The sequence below is a fragment of the Gordionus sp. m RMFG-2023 genome, chromosome 3 (genome assembly GCF_954871325.1).
Source record: "Gordionus sp. m RMFG-2023 chromosome 3, tfGorSpeb1-WG-v2, whole genome shotgun sequence".
NCBI classification, from domain to species: Eukaryota; Metazoa; Nematomorpha; class Gordioida; order Chordodea; family Parachordodidae; genus Gordionus; species Gordionus sp. m RMFG-2023.
Window position 1 is genome coordinate 37,707,840 of NC_088777.1, and position 18,001 is coordinate 37,725,840.

Genomic DNA, 18,001 nt, shown 5'->3' on the forward strand with positions numbered 1-18,001 from the left:
AATTAGGGCTAATGTTGATGAAGAATTTCATATTTTATATGGTATTGTTGAGTCAAAAGCAGAGCTATACGTGTTTAATATTTGTCTCCCTCGACTTGTAGCAAGGCAAGCTCATCGTTAAAACATTAATATGGATCAGTAGACGAGTATATCTGATAAACAGATACATTTATAACCCAAATAAATGAATGGTTTTTTATTCATCATGCAGCACTTACCAATCTGCAAATATTACTTCCACAAAAGCCTTCCCAACCTTTTTCAGATGGTGATAGAAAAAAAAATATTTGTTAGATTTTTATCATGAAGATGTTAAAGTATCTTATGATGCCTTATTAGCTGAATAACTATGTTTATAAGATTAACTATGGTTGATATAGTCCCAAAAAATGCTATGGATGCTCTGCATTATTTCAAACACATTTTTGATCCCAATGTATTAAAAGGGTTTATAAATATTAGCAACTCTTCCCATTAATGAACTAATGAGAGAACATTCTCTTTTTTAAGAAGAATAACAGAGCCCTGCAGAAGTACCATTTGGATTTTTTTTTAAAATTTTTATGGCCCGGTCAGGTTTTTTTTTAATTTTCAGGCCCGGCCCGGTTTTTTTTAAATAAAATTTTCAGACCCGGCCCGGATTTTTTTAAAATAAATTATATTTATTTTTGATTATTATAGCTAATAATAACTATTTCCAATATAGGCTGTTTTAAAATATACAGCCCGGCCTGGGTGTATTTTTAAAAAAATAAATTCAGGCCCGGCCCAGGTGTTTTTTAAAGGTATATTTAAAAAATTAAAATACGGTCCGGCCCGGGGCCGGCCTACAGGTCTCTGAAAAACATACCAAGAAGTACAACTTCTTAAAGTAGATTGAAAGATTTGGATCTTTTGAATATTCATAGGCATTTGACGACAAGCAAAAATGAAATAATTGAAAAATTAGCTCAATCCCAACGAAGATTGGGTTTTACATTGTAAATATATAACATACAAAATACAATTATTCCTAAGAAACTTTTTGTGTATTAATTTATATTTCAACATTTAAATTTTTTATACTTTATATATAAATTTTAAAGGCTCAAAAAATTCAAATTTCTATTTTGGGTCATTTAGGTGATTCTTATAGTGGTTATATTCACTTTATATTTTATAATTCACATTTATTTTATAGTTTTTCATATACCGCCAGTTATATCCGTTTATTATTTTTTAATTCACATTATTTTATAGTTTTTTATATGCCGGTTTATACATATAATTTTTTTATAATTCACATTAATTTAAAATTGTGTATTAGAAATAGTTATTAGTCATAATAAATTTACGATTGATATTTAAAAAAAAACAATAATATTAAAAAAATTTATTATCCCCTCCCCCCAGACTAAATTCCTGCGTACGCGCCTGATTTAACCTAATTGTTAAATAATCTTATAATGATCCTGTTTTTTTGTAATAATTCACGGATGTTAAATGACACATCAATCCATAATTTGCAATTAAAATCTAAAAAAATTTGTCTGAATTTCAAAGTATAACAAAATGTAACTTTAAGCCAATAGATTTAGTTAAGGAGGAGAACTTGATGACTTGATTAGTATTTGAATCAACCCTGCAAAGCTCATAAGAATTTAGTTGATAAAATATTTGAGAATGAGGTAAATCATTAAATTTTTATTCGAATTCTGCATAATTCATAGACAAATAAAAAATAATTAGAAAAAAATATAGGAACATTATTGAAGAATAAATAATAAGAATTGAAGATAACAGAAAATTCTTTGAAAAACTTTAAAAATTATCATTATAAAAGATTATAATTTCATTGATAGTAATAATTTCCTAACATTAAAAAGTAAATAATAAGAAAACGAATTGATTGAAATAAATATGAGAAAATAATATATTATATAAAGCGATATCTTAATGTGTCGTTTAGGAGATATTTTGAGCTGTTTTACACATTTTAATCGAATTGTGTAATATCGTGGTATATATAATAAAAATCTATATTTTATAATTGAATGACTATATAATTGTTAGAAAAAATTAACGCATACATTGCAGGTTCTAATTGTAAAAAATGATTATCACAATCGCTACATAATAGCTTCTATTTTTATATAATATTAAATTTATTATAGAAATAATAAAAGATCCTAATAAAATTCAATTACCAAAATGTACATTCAAATTACACATTCATTATATTTTAAGTGTCTTCATAAATTAACGTTGATTATTTATCATAATACTATAATAATTCGATCATTAAAAAAAATTGCGGTAGGGATTATATAAAAACAATAGTTATATTCCTAGACGATGGCCTATATATATCTAGCAAACTTTCCTGCTTTTAAAAAAAAAATTCCAATATAGTTTTTGCAATCCATGTAAAAAAAGGCTAATTTTGTTTGATTTGGAGAAAATGAAAAATTTTGAGTCATTCAAATCTTGCGGTAAATAAAAGGATTCAGCAATTTATTTTTTAGTAAAGCACGAGGGAAGGAAAAAAAAATGAAAGTAGCGTCATGCATAAATAACAAATATAATATATGGATAATTTTTCCCGAGATATTAAACTGAATCAATATTTAAAAATTTTGACATTGAGATAATTTTTTTTATAAATTTTTATATAAAATTTATTTAAATAATTTATAAATAATTTTTAGGATACATTTTTTTTGGCAAGTTTCTACTAAGATTTTGAACTATTTTTAAAAAAAAAATTAAATATCGAATCCCTGGGGAAAAAAAAATTAGAAAGTTTTTCCAAGATGAGCCAAGAGCAATTGACAAATGGCTTGGTAATGAAACGTTACCCCGGCTATCACGAATAAATGCCATATGGCATGAGCGAAAGGGATAGAGCCATCGGATCGAAAGAAAAATATACCGGATACGTAAGCCAGGCCCCCTTTGACAAATTGGGATAATCCTGGGTGGTCTGTGTGCTGAAATAATTTATAAGACATTATATTGAACAAAAAATATTATTATATCATACTTTCCTCCTTATACTTTCTTTACAATCCTTAACTTCCCTCCATTTCTTTCTAGCCTATTTAATTATAATTGGCGTCCTCCTTTCTAACCCCCTCCCCACATATTTTCTATTATCATTTTATTGAATATCAACACAAATGTTGTTATTATACCATATCTCCCACCCTCAGAAATGAACGCCCATCATTAAAACTTAAGCCTAAATAAATTCCGAAATTTGAAACAAAAAAAAAGGTTATCGATTTGGAATAAATGATAAATATGATATTATATTTGTCATTCTTTATAACTCATATTGAATTCCAACTAATTTCATTATATACCTTCATTTAAAAACTATACATTTGAGATTTATAACTCGTTCTAACTCAATAAAATTAGCTCGAAATAATGGCGGCAGTGTTTAACCAAATTTAAACCAAGTCCTATGTCAGTGTTAAGATTAGGTTAAGATTTATTTTATTTTAATATTTTTTTAAAATCTGCATTCTTTTTGAGACAATCATTAATTTTAGTTAACAAAACTGTCTACTTCTTTATAGTGTTGTTAAAGGATAATTAAAAGTCTAAATATAATGTCCCTTTTTTGTTAATATTTTTCAAATGGTATTTCTTTATAATTTCATAAAATTATTAAGTAATGATCTAGATATAATTGTTAGAATTTTCTAAATATTAATCAAAAAAGATATATTCTTTAGGTTAAATTATGTTTCAACATTATAAATGTTTGAGTTAAAATTTATAGTTTAAATAAAATTATGTATGGGATAAATAGCATAAATGATCCTGTTTGTTGACTGGCCAGGCCATCACCCTTTAATGTTTTATATATTGAGCCAAATTATCTCAAAATTAGTCAAAATGTGAAAGGACTGAAATAAGTATTTAGTATAGATGAGCGGTTAATTTTAAGCATATTTAATATCCAGATAATAATTTTAAAATCATTAAATAGATGAATCTAATCAAAAAATTATACTTTAATAACATTAATAAATATCCTAATTATATTTTATCTAGGAATTGCTTAACAATTCAATATTCGGTTTCTGACCCCCATAATTTAAAAAGATCGATGATTGGAAAATTACAATTTTAAAAATAATTTTTAGACTACTAAATACATCTAATATTAAGAAAGGTTCAAAGATTTATTTTTTGAATATAATAATGATAATAATAAATTGGGTGAATATAATTTTACCAATAAAGAAAATGAATCCCATTTGATGTCAGTAAATATACTAAACGAATTGCGAACGTAATTAATCATTAACTTATATATTATTATATATTTATTTTTAGCTATGCCCACGAATCCATAAATCCTGCAATGGGGGAAATGGAGGATTATTTGTCAGACCCAGTGGTACAGATCACCCAGAATGTTTTGGGATGGTTTTCTCAGTAAACAAATCGTTTTCCAAGTCTATTCAAATGGCTAAAGATTTTATGGCACAACAAATGTCATCAGTAGCCGATGAGAGAGTTTTCTCAAGAGCTGTTGATACAATGAAGAAGAAAAGAAATAGGATGTCGTCATCCACTCTAAAGCAGACCCTGTCTTTAAATTCATGAGATGTGAATCTTTTAACTATTTGTGATAATATTTGGGAATAGCTATATTTGTGTATTATTATACTATTTATATTGTTTATACAATATTTTTTACATTATTTATAAAATAAAAAATTATAATATTATAAAATATTTATAAAAATCAAATTATTGCGTCAATTTATCTATCATAATTAAAAATTATAATCTAAGATAACAGAAATTATTGATAAATTTTATTTAAAAATTAATTTAATTCATATATGAGAAAAATAATAACATCAATATGTAAAAAATTTGTTAGGTTGAGAATATTATTCAATTTGTTGAATATCTATAGAATCAGGGCATAGACTTTTAGCTGCCCAGGAAGATAAATTATGCAGCCCTTTAAAAAAAACCTTTTAACCCATTCAGCAAATTGTGATATATAACATTGCATCAAAAAGGGAGATTTGTAAAAATATATTAAAAGTATTTAAATTGATATCGAATTCTTACAAGTTTGTGTTATGAGGGGGTATCAATAAAAATATTCCAATTTAAAAGTTGGTTTTTTTTTTCATTTTAGATTTTAATTTTTTCCTTTAAATTTTAATGATAATTTATTTAATCTAAAACCCAATCTAAAAAATGCCATATTTAGTTTACTTCATGATCATTCAACTGAAGTATTTGCTTTAATAAAAACTATCAGACCAAAATATATAATAAATTAAGCTATACAAATGGAATTATTAGAATTGACCGATTTTATGTAAAAGTATTTCCAAAAAAAATGCATTAAAAAGAGAAATTTTGAATGATTAATGTTAGCTTAAGGAAAACACAATCATGTGCCATAAAGAATATCTATTGCTAAGAACATTTTTTTATAAATTTTTATTGATAATAAAATATTTTTATTAAAGTTATGAATATTTTATCTCAAATTATATTCAATAAATTGATCTCCTGAAATCTTCCTTTAAAATTAATTTATTAAATTCCCATGGCTAGAAATATATTATACTCAGATTAATTTTATCAGTGTCAGAAGTAGAAATGATAAAACATAAATTTAAATATTCTTGTAAAGATATTAAGGATTATGTAACAAAAAATAAAATTCAATGAATGCATAAAAAATATGAATAAATAATATATATTTATAAAATTTTCAATAATTTGTTAATACAACAAAATCAAAGGAAATTTTAATTACCTTTGATTTGATGCCCATATAGAATTTTTATTTTTTTTTTATCTAAATACCAAATCCAACCAGTAGGAAGAAGAGAATGATATTTTAATTACCTTTAATTTGATACCCATATCTATATTTTCTGTTTGTTAAAATATTACCGACCCTCTGGGACTGGACTTGCCCATTAAGGAGAGGTTGGCCTCCTATTATATAAATATGGACATATATATTTACATAAGGTCAAAAAAAGACAATTTTTATAATAAATTTGAGATCCAGTAATGCATCGCGCTAAGCTGCACAAATCTTTAGTTAAAATATTCAGCGGCGATTCGCTAGTTCGATTTCAAATCAGGGTATATCACTTTTACTTTTTCGCAAATAGTATAAAAAATATGTGACATAAAATATTTATTATCACTGGATGAATTAACCTAATAAGATTATTATATAAAATAGATTGTATAATTCGTTATGAATTCTTATATATGATATAATTTATATATTATCGACTCGGGAGACCGGTCAAACGGCTCATTGAGCCGCTCGAGTCTGAGCCGTTTTTTACGACTCCGGCTCGAGTTCAGAGTCGAATAACAACACTAACTAGAACTAGTTATTTGTGAGAAAACGTATGCAGCTATTTATTTTCAAAAGTAACTAAATCAACACTATCATTTTCACATTTGATTTGTTTTTTGCTATAACAAGCCAAAAAAATAACTTGTGTTTTTTTGTTTGAAACATCACGTAAAACAATACGTAGAATATGACATAAAATAAAATGATGAAAATACCATATATTCGTTAACAATGTAATAAATTTATTTAAAAAAATTTTTTAATATAAATCACGACCAGATTTTCTATACTTGATGTAATTAAAAAAACTGATTTTATTTTTGTCATTTTTTAGCATCTATTCATAATTAATTTAGGTTTTATTAATATAATAATTTTATTACAATATGCCCGGTATAGTAAAAAAATTTCTAAAAATCGTTTTTTTTCTTCCATTTTATGAGGCCAAATTAAACATTTGTCTAAAAAAAACCTGTTATCAGCTATGTTCGTTAAGAACGAATACTTTACTTTATAATATGTGATCCTTTCCCTATGCAACTATAATAACTAATTTGTTGAAGTATGTTTAGATAATTTATACATATTAAGATGACATATCTTAATATATTATTGTTTCCGAATAGTAAATCAGCTTTAAACAAAGCGTTATATAATTATTTGTATCTTTGAGCGATCCTTTTTGCCTCACAACTTTGCCAAGAAGATAAAAATTTGAGGGGAAAAAACGTATGCCATTTTATTTGGTAACCTCTCTCAAATAAAGTCTAAAATATCTATTTTATATTAATAAGTTATTTATAACAATGCCATTTTTTCCGGTTATTTCAAGGACAATATCAAACTTGATAATGCGTTTTTATAAATCGTCACCAGAAAATTAGATTTCCATCTCCACTTTTTGTAATTTTATAGAAGAGCAATTATAAAAATTAAGTATCTATTGTTTTCAATAGGATATTCAACCTTATAGTGGCTTATCATTTAACTTATTTTATATATTTTTTTTGTGTAAATAAAATAGTATATAAAAAATTGTTATGTAAAAAAAAGCCATTTTTGAAAAAAAGTGAATATAGATTAATCTAATTCTCAGATGACGATATGTATAATAATATTTTTGTTCCCGCTTGTTAAAGTGCAGATTCCTATAAAATCTATAGATGCGGGGATAAAAATTCGTAATAAAGCCCTAAATAGTGAAGGTCAAAGACCTGATCGAGACTGGGCCCTAATCAAATAACTAGATAGATTTTTTTAAATCGTAAAACATTCCATTACAACCTGGGACCAAAACAACAGGAACTATTAAATCTATTGTTGGACTTTTATTTTTTTTTTGTTTTGCTTTTAATATTTTGAGGGTTCTTTTTATTTGAATTCACTATTTAGAAAAGAATTAAAGAATTAACTCTAATTTCAATAAAAATGACATTTTTATTCTTATTGTTTTTTTTAAATTTTTGCTGTTTTTTTTTGTTTTCGGTTCTTTTAAAAGTGGCATCTTTTTGCTTTTTTTAAAGTACATCTTTGTCTTATTTTTTTGCATTTTCCCCCCAGCCCTACCATTATTAAGTGGCAATTTTATGGATTTGGAGATTATGTTTTGGTCAATATAATATATTTTATAGGCATTTTAAATGGCAGAGTAAACGACCTTAAGGTGGTTAAGAATAAAGATAATAGTGAGAGGTGGTCATGATTATTAAGAAAATATTTAATCCATTTCGAATCATTTTGATGAAAAGATTATTAAAATAAGATATATGATTGAACGGGGGAAAAAATATTAACTATAGCAAAAATATTTAATATTATTATGAATAAATATCTTATTAAATTAATTTTTATAAATATAATTGCAAAACAAAATATCAGAAATCTCAAATTAAAATATTTAGAATTTTAAAAAATATTTAATGGCACGGACCAAAAAGACCGATCCAAGATTAATTGAAACTGGACTAAATCGAAAACCATTTTTAAAAGTCGGTCCCGGTTCTAAGTCTTTTCGATCAGAACTGTTGGCCTTCGCTAACCCTAAAAATTAAATTTTTCGGCTAGAGCTCGGCTTCAAATATTAAAGGCTATTTTTTAATTTAATATACTAAAAAAGAACGATTGTTTTGTCTTAATCCCAAGAAATTCTAATTAACATTTTTATTTAAAAAGAAAACATTATTTTCGGTTCTATATGAAAATTTATTTAAGCCTGACCCGTATTTCAAATGGGCTTAGGGCTGATTTACACCCTATCCTATAGCTGATTATTGTTCCATCCATAGGCGTAACCAGGATTTTGCTAGGAGGGGGGGGCAATATTAGATTATTATTTTCCCCATGAAATTTATGGGAGATCTTTAATTGTAAACCTTTGGCTATATTAGATTTTTATAAAAATAATCTTGGGTTTTCACCTTTTTTTATCATTTTTTATAAAAATTTTGAATTATAGCAGTTATTTAAAAAGTTATTAACTTTTACTAATTTTCCTTTTAAATTCTTCCTTATAATTATATATTGTTTACATTTTTGGAGGAGAGGAGGATGGAATGGGGGGGGGGGGGTAGGAATTTTTTTTTATTAGCTTAAAATGATATTTACGAAAAGAGGAAAATTTGGGATGGGGGTGAAATTTCCCCCTTTCCCCTCCATTGGTTAAGCGCATGATTCCATACATTTTGGTGGGGAGAAAATATTGAGACTTTTTTCGATTTTATGTTTATATCATATTAAATATGTTATAAAATAATTTTCCATCTACAATTTTTTTTAAATGATTATATTAATATGGCGATTTATTATTGGGGTTGGGGGGGGGGGGGGGGAAGAAGGTTACAAGGTATATGCATAAAAACAAATGCTTACATAATAGGCTATTATAACTGCTGGAATGACGCCTATCATGAGGTACAAAATTATTTCATAGTCATGTAAGAGCCTTTGTCAATATGATATATAAAAAAATTATTTTCAAAAATATAATCACATAAAAATTATTTTTTTAAAAAAAAGAAAAGAAATCAAGTAAAACATTTCCATGATAATTATCTTGAAGCAATCTTATTTCTTACGATATTTAAGTTATAGTATTAATATCAATAAATTAGGTTTTATTTATCAGAGATCTGCAAGCCCGTTTCGGAATCTAGCCTGAAAAGTGGTATGATTTTAAAAGAATTGGTTTAAAAATAAAAAATGAATTATGAATCCAAGGCCGAGATTAAAAATCAACTTTTTATAAAAAATCATTAGCGAAAGAATTAAAATTTTAAATTATATCAATTAACTAGTTTGAAAAATTTTATAATGCGATCATTTTAACATAAACAGTTTATAAAATATAGCCGAAATTATTTCAAATGATCAATATCAGAGTTTGAAAAAATTTTCGTCCAAAATTTTGAGCAAAAAAAATCTGAGGATCACAAAATTATCTGGCCCAGCTTAAAAATAAAAGCATAACTCGGAAATATATTTTTTTTCAAAAATTCGGGTAAAATTTTCAAATCCAAGCCAGGCCAAATAATTTAATTTTTGCAGGTCTCCATAATTTGTAGAACAGAGTTGGAAGTGGCTTATTTTTCGTTTAATAACTTTTCATATTCAAAAAAAAAATTGTAAAATAAAAAAGATAAATTATAATATTACTTTATAATAAATTCAATCATAATTTAATACTTGTTAGAATTCGTAATTATTCGTAAATTTTATTGCTAATTTATTATGCGAGTTAAGTGAACGCTTATTAATTTTATTAAATAATTCTCGAAAAGAAATCTGTAAAATTGATCATATATATTGTTTTTGAAAAAAATGTATATAATATTGTTAAGTCAATCTAACGCGTATTGCCTTGGTGGTCTATATCTACAAAATTGCCTGAAATTTATAGAATAGGTATTCTACATATGCTAGAATAGATTTAAGGGAAAAATTAGAATATTAAAATTTTTAAAAAGGAGCTATTGGTTTAAGGTTGGTAAATAGCACTATCATTTTTACCAGGGATTGAAACCGAACTCGATTAATCCCGTTTTTTGGTGAACCCTAACCTGAACCCTTTTTTATTATTTGCCCTGAAGCCGAACCTATAAAATATATACGGTTCAGATCGGATTCAGTTCGGGTTCAATAAGTTTTAAAATATAAATTACTATTTTCTTTAAAAGCCTATAAGATTTAAAAAATTTTACATCAATCATCTTTTCCTTCTATATTAGCTTATATTTCTTACAATCAGATATTTGAAAAATCTTAAAGCTAGAATATAAAAAATATTAGAAGTGATGAAAGCTTATAATATTTCTGCAGAGCAAATTTATACCATCGCCTCTGATAATGGTAGAAATATGGTTATAATCTATTAAATCATTAGACCAAGAATACCAACAGAGAGTGAGGATGAAGACTCTGACAATTTTCCTGATGATGATGACTTTCTTAGCTCCTTAGAGACCGAATTTCATAATTTTCAAAGCCCTTCAATATTAAAGACCCCCTATTTTGTGGTGATTTTAGAATGTGAAACTACATTCGAGTATTTATGGCATTCAATGGGCTTCTCATACTCTCTAGTTTATATAGAAGATGCATTTTTTATAAAATTGAAGGTAGTATTGTTTCCAAGAAATCGTTTTTAATTCTTATATCTTAAATAAAATGACAGGAAGATGACAATTTCTATCAAATTAAGGTCAGGTTAATTAATAAAAAACTAAGAACACTTACAGGTTTAAAGCTTATAAAAAGTTAAAATTTGTTAAAACCAATATTTGACATAGGTGACATTTTTACAATTGAGGAATGGAACGAAATGGATGATATTTTAAAGATACTGAAACCACTAAAATAACAACAAAGGTTTGCAGAGCGAAAATTAATGTTGAGTAGTTTTTATGCTTCGCGGCTAAAATTTCTCTCGAAGATTGAGACGATCGACAGTCCTCTTGCCAATATATTAGCAACTAGCATAAAAATACGGGAACGTTAACTATCTTAGAAATGATGTGCTCCTTTCTGCCCTGTATTTGGATCTAAAACACCAAATTTTAGTATCAGAAGCGACACTTTTATGGCATTTAATAAATTTATGGACGAGAATGCATAATCGTGAGTGTTATTAATATTATAAATGATGAAATTAGTGTATCATCCCTAATGATGAACTAGGCAGAAAGAAAGTATAAATTCTGGGAAGATTACTGGTTAACAAAATAATGATAGAAACATTGGAACTTAATTAACGCGTTTCTTAAATTAGATATATTAACTTAAGTATAATAATCTGTTTGTCCTCTATTTGATATTAAATCAAGGTAGAATATTCCAAGATCAGGATATATACTTCGATATTTGAAGAAATGAAGAAAACCCAGTCTGAAATTGTTAAACTTTCTCAAATTTCTTAACAGTTCCAGCCACGTCAGCGTCGAAAGAGCATTTCTTTCTGTTGCGATATTCAGTTAAATTTGTTTCAGAGCAGATTATGCAAATGAATGTATGGCTTATTCAAATTATTTTGGTATTAATTTTAAAGATAGCCTTTAATTTAACAGACGATGTAATAGAATATTTAAAAAAGGATATTTGGTTTATTATAAAAATACTTTTGGTTTATATAAATGAATAATATTATCAGACAAAATTTATTATGTTATAATCGGGTGATGTTAATTTTATATAAAAGAAACAATTTTTATAATTTAAGAGACTTTAAGTTTTTTAACTTTTACTTAATTTTTTTAACTTTTACTTAATTTTTTCGCATATAATTTTTAATTTTACTTTTTCTTAAATTAATTTTATTTTAATTTTTTTTATGTTTTCCCTTTATATTAATTTATATAACTTATAATTAATTATTAGTATTTAATAAAGGATTCAAACTATAATTTTAGTATTTAATTATATTTTTATTTATATTTTATATTTAGGTTCCTAATCTCCCAATCCAAATTCTCCCAACTATGACAGTATTAAAACTTATCATCTTATAGAACTAAAATGAACAATAATTTATTAGAAGATATAATAATTATAAGGTTGAATAAGCTTCTTAAAATAGATGCATCAAAAATATAACTAATGTCATATTTTTATTTTGTTATATACTTTATTATTCATTATAAATTCTATATTTGTTAAAAGATATGTATATTATATTATAAAGCCAAACTATAAAATTTAATTTGAAAATTTAAATTTTAAAACAATTATTATTTGCCTATTTTTTTTAATATTAAATGTTTGATGTATTATTTCAAATATAAACATAATTTTTACGGGAAAAAAACACTCATATTTAACTTTAAAATTTTTGAAAAGCACCAGCCTGAACCAGTTTTTGCCACACCAAAACCGAACCCTTTTCAAAATGTCAACTTAAACCCGAACCTGAACCCGACAAATTTTTTAAAAAAAGTTTCAATCCCTGTTTTTACACTTTCAAAAATATGATTTTGCCGAAAATGTATTTGATTCCATTCTGTGTAAATAAAAATTGTCAAATTGATCACATTTTATTTATTAAGTAGCAATATGCAAATAGATTGTATCATATTTATATATGGATTAACCTTTCATTTACAACAAATTGGGCGGCGACACCAGATAAGGCTGCTATCCATATACTCCATATCATTAAATGTGTAAATGTGTCACTACCTGGTATACTTAGCCTAGGATGAAAATATAGATATAATTACATATAATGTTGTAAAATATACCAGGGGGTATATGAAGCTGCTATGAAAATGTAAATGATTGTGCGATCACATAAGTGAAATATTGATCTCAATTTTCTATATTATTTTAGGGTTTAAAATTATAAAGTATATATATTTTTTATATATAATAAAAAAATATTGTTTTTGCGTCCATAACTTTATAAATTTTAAAGAAACATAATTATAAAGTTTGAAAATTTAACAAATATGTTTTGACTATATTTTTAATATTAAAAAGGAGGCTTATTTCCGTGATTTTTGATAGTTTTTTGAAGGTTTTTGAGTTAAATTTTTTTGATGTTTTGGGCACAACTTTATGAAGTCCATTTACATTAAATCGCATCATAACTTAAATACAACAAAGTGTAAGCCCCTCTGCCTGAATTGAGAAACTGTAAAATTTAAAAATGAATGAAACCAACAAAAATACTTTTGCTTAGATAAAAATTACAACTAAGTACACAAATTCTTTTTATAATGAATTATTATAAATAAATTGGAAAATCCCTTAAAAAATTTGAAGATGTGTGTATATATATATTATAGCAATTAAAGGTTTGCTTCTTTTTTTTCGTTGTGGGCAAGCTAATATCGATCAGTCAAAAATAAACCAAGCTAAAATGGCCATCCTTTTTAATTTAATAATTAACCCTAAGTGTAACCATAATTTTATTAATTTTTTAAGAAATGTCACAAAATTAGTGGACCTAAAGTTATGGATAAGTCAATATATAGAATTCTACCTAATAAAGAATCTTTTTAAACTTGATTAGAATTATGAAAAATATCAATTTTAAATGATTTACACATAACCTATTCCCGTTAAGTTTGAATAATACTTTAGTGGTTTGACCCAGGGTTGGTTAAATTAATAGGCCAAATTTAGTTGACCTGTCAATTGGCCGGAAAAGTATTTGACCTGGTCAAACACTCTAAAAAATCTGAAGAAAACAAATTAAAAATCTGTATGAAAAAAGAAAAAACATACAAGTGATAACAATGCTGTTTATTTATTGGGCCCCCAATATCAAGGGAGCATATTACTAGTAGTGAAATTAATTAAGTATGTGATATAGAAGTCTGCAAAGTGATTTTTCCGCATTTCGAGCTCTCCGTGCCAGAATTTAAAAAATTTTTGTCCGAGCCCGACCCGAGCACACATTTCTTAGTCCAACCTGACCCGAGCCCGAATAAAATTTTACAATTTGAGTTTGAATATTATAATATCAAAAAAAAAATTAAGTGTATTTAATCATAGTCACCTTAAATAACAGTTTATTTGACGGCCATAATCAAATCAATATTATAAAAAAGTTAAAATACAATCGAATTTAAAAATTATTGTATTGCTATTATATAAAAACAATAAGCATGATTTATATCGAATGCAGATGATATAATAGTTAATATAGACTAAAAAATATAATAATAAACATATTATAACAAAGTGAATAATTGTGATATATAAATAATAAGGTCCACTTTATCTGGCTTTAAACGGGTCCTTTTCTCTTCAAAGGCCTTACTAGCAGCTGATAACGCTCTTTCAGTGCTAGCCGACTAAGCAGGGATATCTAGGAATTTAAGAGCCAAAATACTTAAATTTGAAAAGTCATTATGGTTCGTCTTCCACCAATTTTAAATACTATCATCTTCAATATATAATTTAGCATCTAAGTATTTTTGAAGTTCATCAACTTCAATGCTAGCATCAGAAAACGCATTGTCACCTTCCCATAAATAGAGAAATCCAAAAGCGTAAGTATTTTCTTAAGAAAAAAAAAAATTCATAATGTAATAATTTTAAAAGATATATAATTACTTTATTATTTTTTAATCATAATTTTATTATTTATTTAATGAACCTTTATTCACTACTATATCAGCAGTAGGAACTAGATGGTGAGTTGGTATTTAGATTTATGCTCAATCATATGTTGATTTTCTCGGCATTAATCAACGTGTTAATATGTTGGCACAAATCTTTATAATGTTCTTGGGATAACTCATATCTCGAAATTTTGGGCATAAAAATGTGGAAATTTGGTGGATTAAATCTATTTAAAATTTATCCACCATTATTTCCCGACATTTTTGCGACAGCAGGTTAAGCTGCGAGTTTAAGTTTGGATGAGGTAAAAAACTTAATATTTTGCAATAACACAATATAACTTTGTAAATGGTGGGTTTTAAATCACCCTCAAATTCATCACTCGCAATTTTAAAAGGCGTCAGAAACTTGATATGGTCCCTCATCATTTCATAATCTATATTTTCGAGCATAATCGACTGTCCTTAAGAACTGAGAATCTCCAATATTTTAATGAATTCCATAAAATTAGAAATGTGATTGATTTTCTGAATTATTGAAAAAAAAATTGAGGCAAACGAAAGCCCAATTTCTAAAATTGTAGGGGTCAAAGAAAATGTAAATATAATATGCATTAGCTTAGCAATACTGAATCATAATAGAACTTCAATAATAAATGTAATTTAATAGATGGTTTGTCAATGAATAATATTCATATTATGACTAGGGTAACATCTCTCTAAGTGGGATTTTGTACCATTCTTTAAATTATAATAGACTTGTGATTGTGATATATATTTTGTGAATTAACTAAAACTGAACAATGTATAAATGTGAAAATATGGAAATATCTTTTGGTATTTGATAATAAAAATAGAATTTGCAGAGTAGCTAACAAGCTTTATAAATAAAATGATTCTGAATCTACAAGGATCCTTCGATTTAAAAAAATCATATCTATTATAAAGAAGCAGTTGTTAAAATGGTAGCACTGCATTGGATATAGTTCCTAGTATATTGAGTTACAATTATCTATATCCAAATGAATTCATTGCTGGCAATGTCAGTTGAAAATTTTTTTCCTACCTCTCTATTTGTTCTAATTTTGGTGTGCTCAAAAAAGGATGATCAAATATAAATAATTTTAGTGATCATGTTGAATTTAGGCATGCTGATTATATTTTTACTTTTGATATCACTTGTGAAATATAGAAATTTACATAGCTTAATATTAGAGTTTTTTATACATAAATTTGATCAGGACGGGCATTGGATCTTATAAAAAAAAAGGTATCTTTAACTCTTATATGTATAATCTAAATTAAATTCAATATGTTAATTAAGTTGGGACTGTTGTATCTTATAAGATTAGGGAGTAAAAATAAAAAATTGGGACTAACCTAATATTTTTTTACTCTTGTTTTGAAGAAAACAATGATTAAATAATTAATCTTTCTTCCAGTCTGGATATGTTCAGAAAAAAATAAGCTAGGTTTGGGTTCATGAATCTAAATCCAGGTTTGAAAAAAAGTAGTCCTGGACTCAGGTCCAGGTTTGGTCTGAATCTCTGGAAACTTTAATAGAATAAATCAATGAATCCATTTTCTTAAATAAAATAAATATATATTTAAAAAGAACCAATTAAGAATTTGCTATTTTAAAGGGAATGGCTTTATCTAAATAGGAACAATCTAGACCAGGCCAGTATATCCTTACTTATTATTATTAGTGAATATTACTGTGCAGTCTAAACCATAAAAAATACTTAACCATGGTAGTGATTAGATGTGGAAATTTTTAATTGAATTTTTTTGGCCTAGTCGATAAATTTTTTATTGTAAAATAATTTTGTAAAAGTTGCACAGCCAAGGACATAATAATATTTTATGAAGGAAAAATGCATAGGCCAAATTCTAAGCTTTAAAAACTAAGAAAATATTTTTTAGTCATGATTTCAAAACCTGTAATGATTTTATACACAAGATATTTTTAACATTATCAAACTTATTTTCATTTTCAATTTAATTATAAATTGAATTTTTTTTTATTTTGGTCTTTACATTCCCTCCTATAAAATATATTTGGTGACTAGAAGCTGGCATTGTCTTATTATAAATTTGGTTAGATTACAAAAGAATTTGACCTTCATTGTGCCTATTCTTAAAAAAAAATATTTTTTCTATCATAATTAAAAAATTCCAACATAAAATAATATAGAATATAGTACTCGTTGTTTCCCAAATATGAAAAATAGTGGAATAATGAGGAAATTATAAAGGTGAGAATCATACACATTCCATATAAGGATATGAATATTAATTCTTGTTTGGTCAAATCTTGTTTTGTTAGATCTTGATTAGTTAATTCTTTCAAATTGTTAAAACAATAGAAGCTAGGTATGACTGGCAACTTTAATATATAAAGTGTTTATAATACAACTATTTTAAGTTGAATACTTACAGCATGTGTGATAATATTTGCTATATGTTCTAACGGACTTGGCTGATAATGATAACAATTTTTCCGTTTATTCATAAAAGAAAAAAGAGATTTTGAAAAGAATCAGCAGTGATTGCCAATGAATGATGAGAATATTTTCTTCTTTAAGTTTTAGTTTCGAAATTTAAATGGTTAGTGCTAGATATTACCCAAACAACTAAAAATTATGATTTGATGAAACGAATGTTTTTTTAACTTCTGATATTATAAATTGAATAAACATGTTCCAGCTAAAATCGGTGGCTTTGTAGGGGGAGGTTAGTAGAGATCTAAAATTTTAATGTTCGGCTTTTAAAAATTTTGATTTTTTTCTACTTATGCTATTTAATTTAAACTAAATTTCATTATTTTATATTTAAATTAAATGTCCATGCTTTTATTGCTACTTAATGAATGAATTTTATTTTCTGCTAAAGGTTCAGATCTCTTGATAATGGCCCTATTATTACATATTATGCATTAAATATAATTTTTTATCATATTAAAAAAAAATATTACTAGCATACATAGGTACGGAACTTAATTAAAACAAAAAATTTTTATTACACAATTAATTTAGGGAGCATTAATTACATAACTTTACTTAATAGTATGGAGAAAATTTTAAGGATATCT

General features: G+C 25.7%; 1 protein-coding gene across 2 annotated transcripts; it reads right to left on the minus strand.

The window, feature by feature from the left end:
- Positions 1-1,668: 1,668 nt before the first annotated feature.
- Positions 1,669-17,505, minus strand: LOC135927419 (monocyte to macrophage differentiation factor-like). Of its 2 annotated transcripts, none has more exons than XM_065463396.1 (6): positions 17,348-17,505; positions 17,115-17,296; positions 13,078-13,152; positions 12,928-13,029; positions 9,218-9,290; positions 1,669-2,969 (listed from the first exon to the last, which is right to left on the minus strand). In XM_065463396.1, exons 1-6 carry the CDS (start codon positions 17,420-17,422, stop codon positions 2,775-2,777), a joined length of 702 nt encoding a protein of 233 aa, XP_065319468.1. In that variant the 5' UTR covers positions 17,423-17,505; the 3' UTR covers positions 1,669-2,774. The 2 variants fall into 2 exon arrangements, with proteins under 2 accessions (XP_065319468.1, XP_065319469.1); XM_065463397.1 differs by having other exon boundaries at positions 17,344-17,463.
- Between the last annotated feature and the right edge of the window lie 496 nt (positions 17,506-18,001).

Bases quoted from the DNA above. Each gene is read 5' to 3' on its own strand.
- LOC135927419 (XM_065463396.1), bottom strand. From the start codon at position 17,422: ATGAATAAACGGAAAAATTGTTATCATTATCAGCCAAGTCCGTTAGAA. The intron at 13,153-17,114 runs GTACTATATTCT...AAAATAATATAG, and splicing joins TCATATTTGGGAAACAACGA to AAAATTGAGATCAATATTTC. The intron at 13,030-13,077 runs GTATATTTTACA...TTTTCATCCTAG, and splicing joins GCAGCTTCATATACCCCCTG to GCTAAGTATACCAGGTAGTG.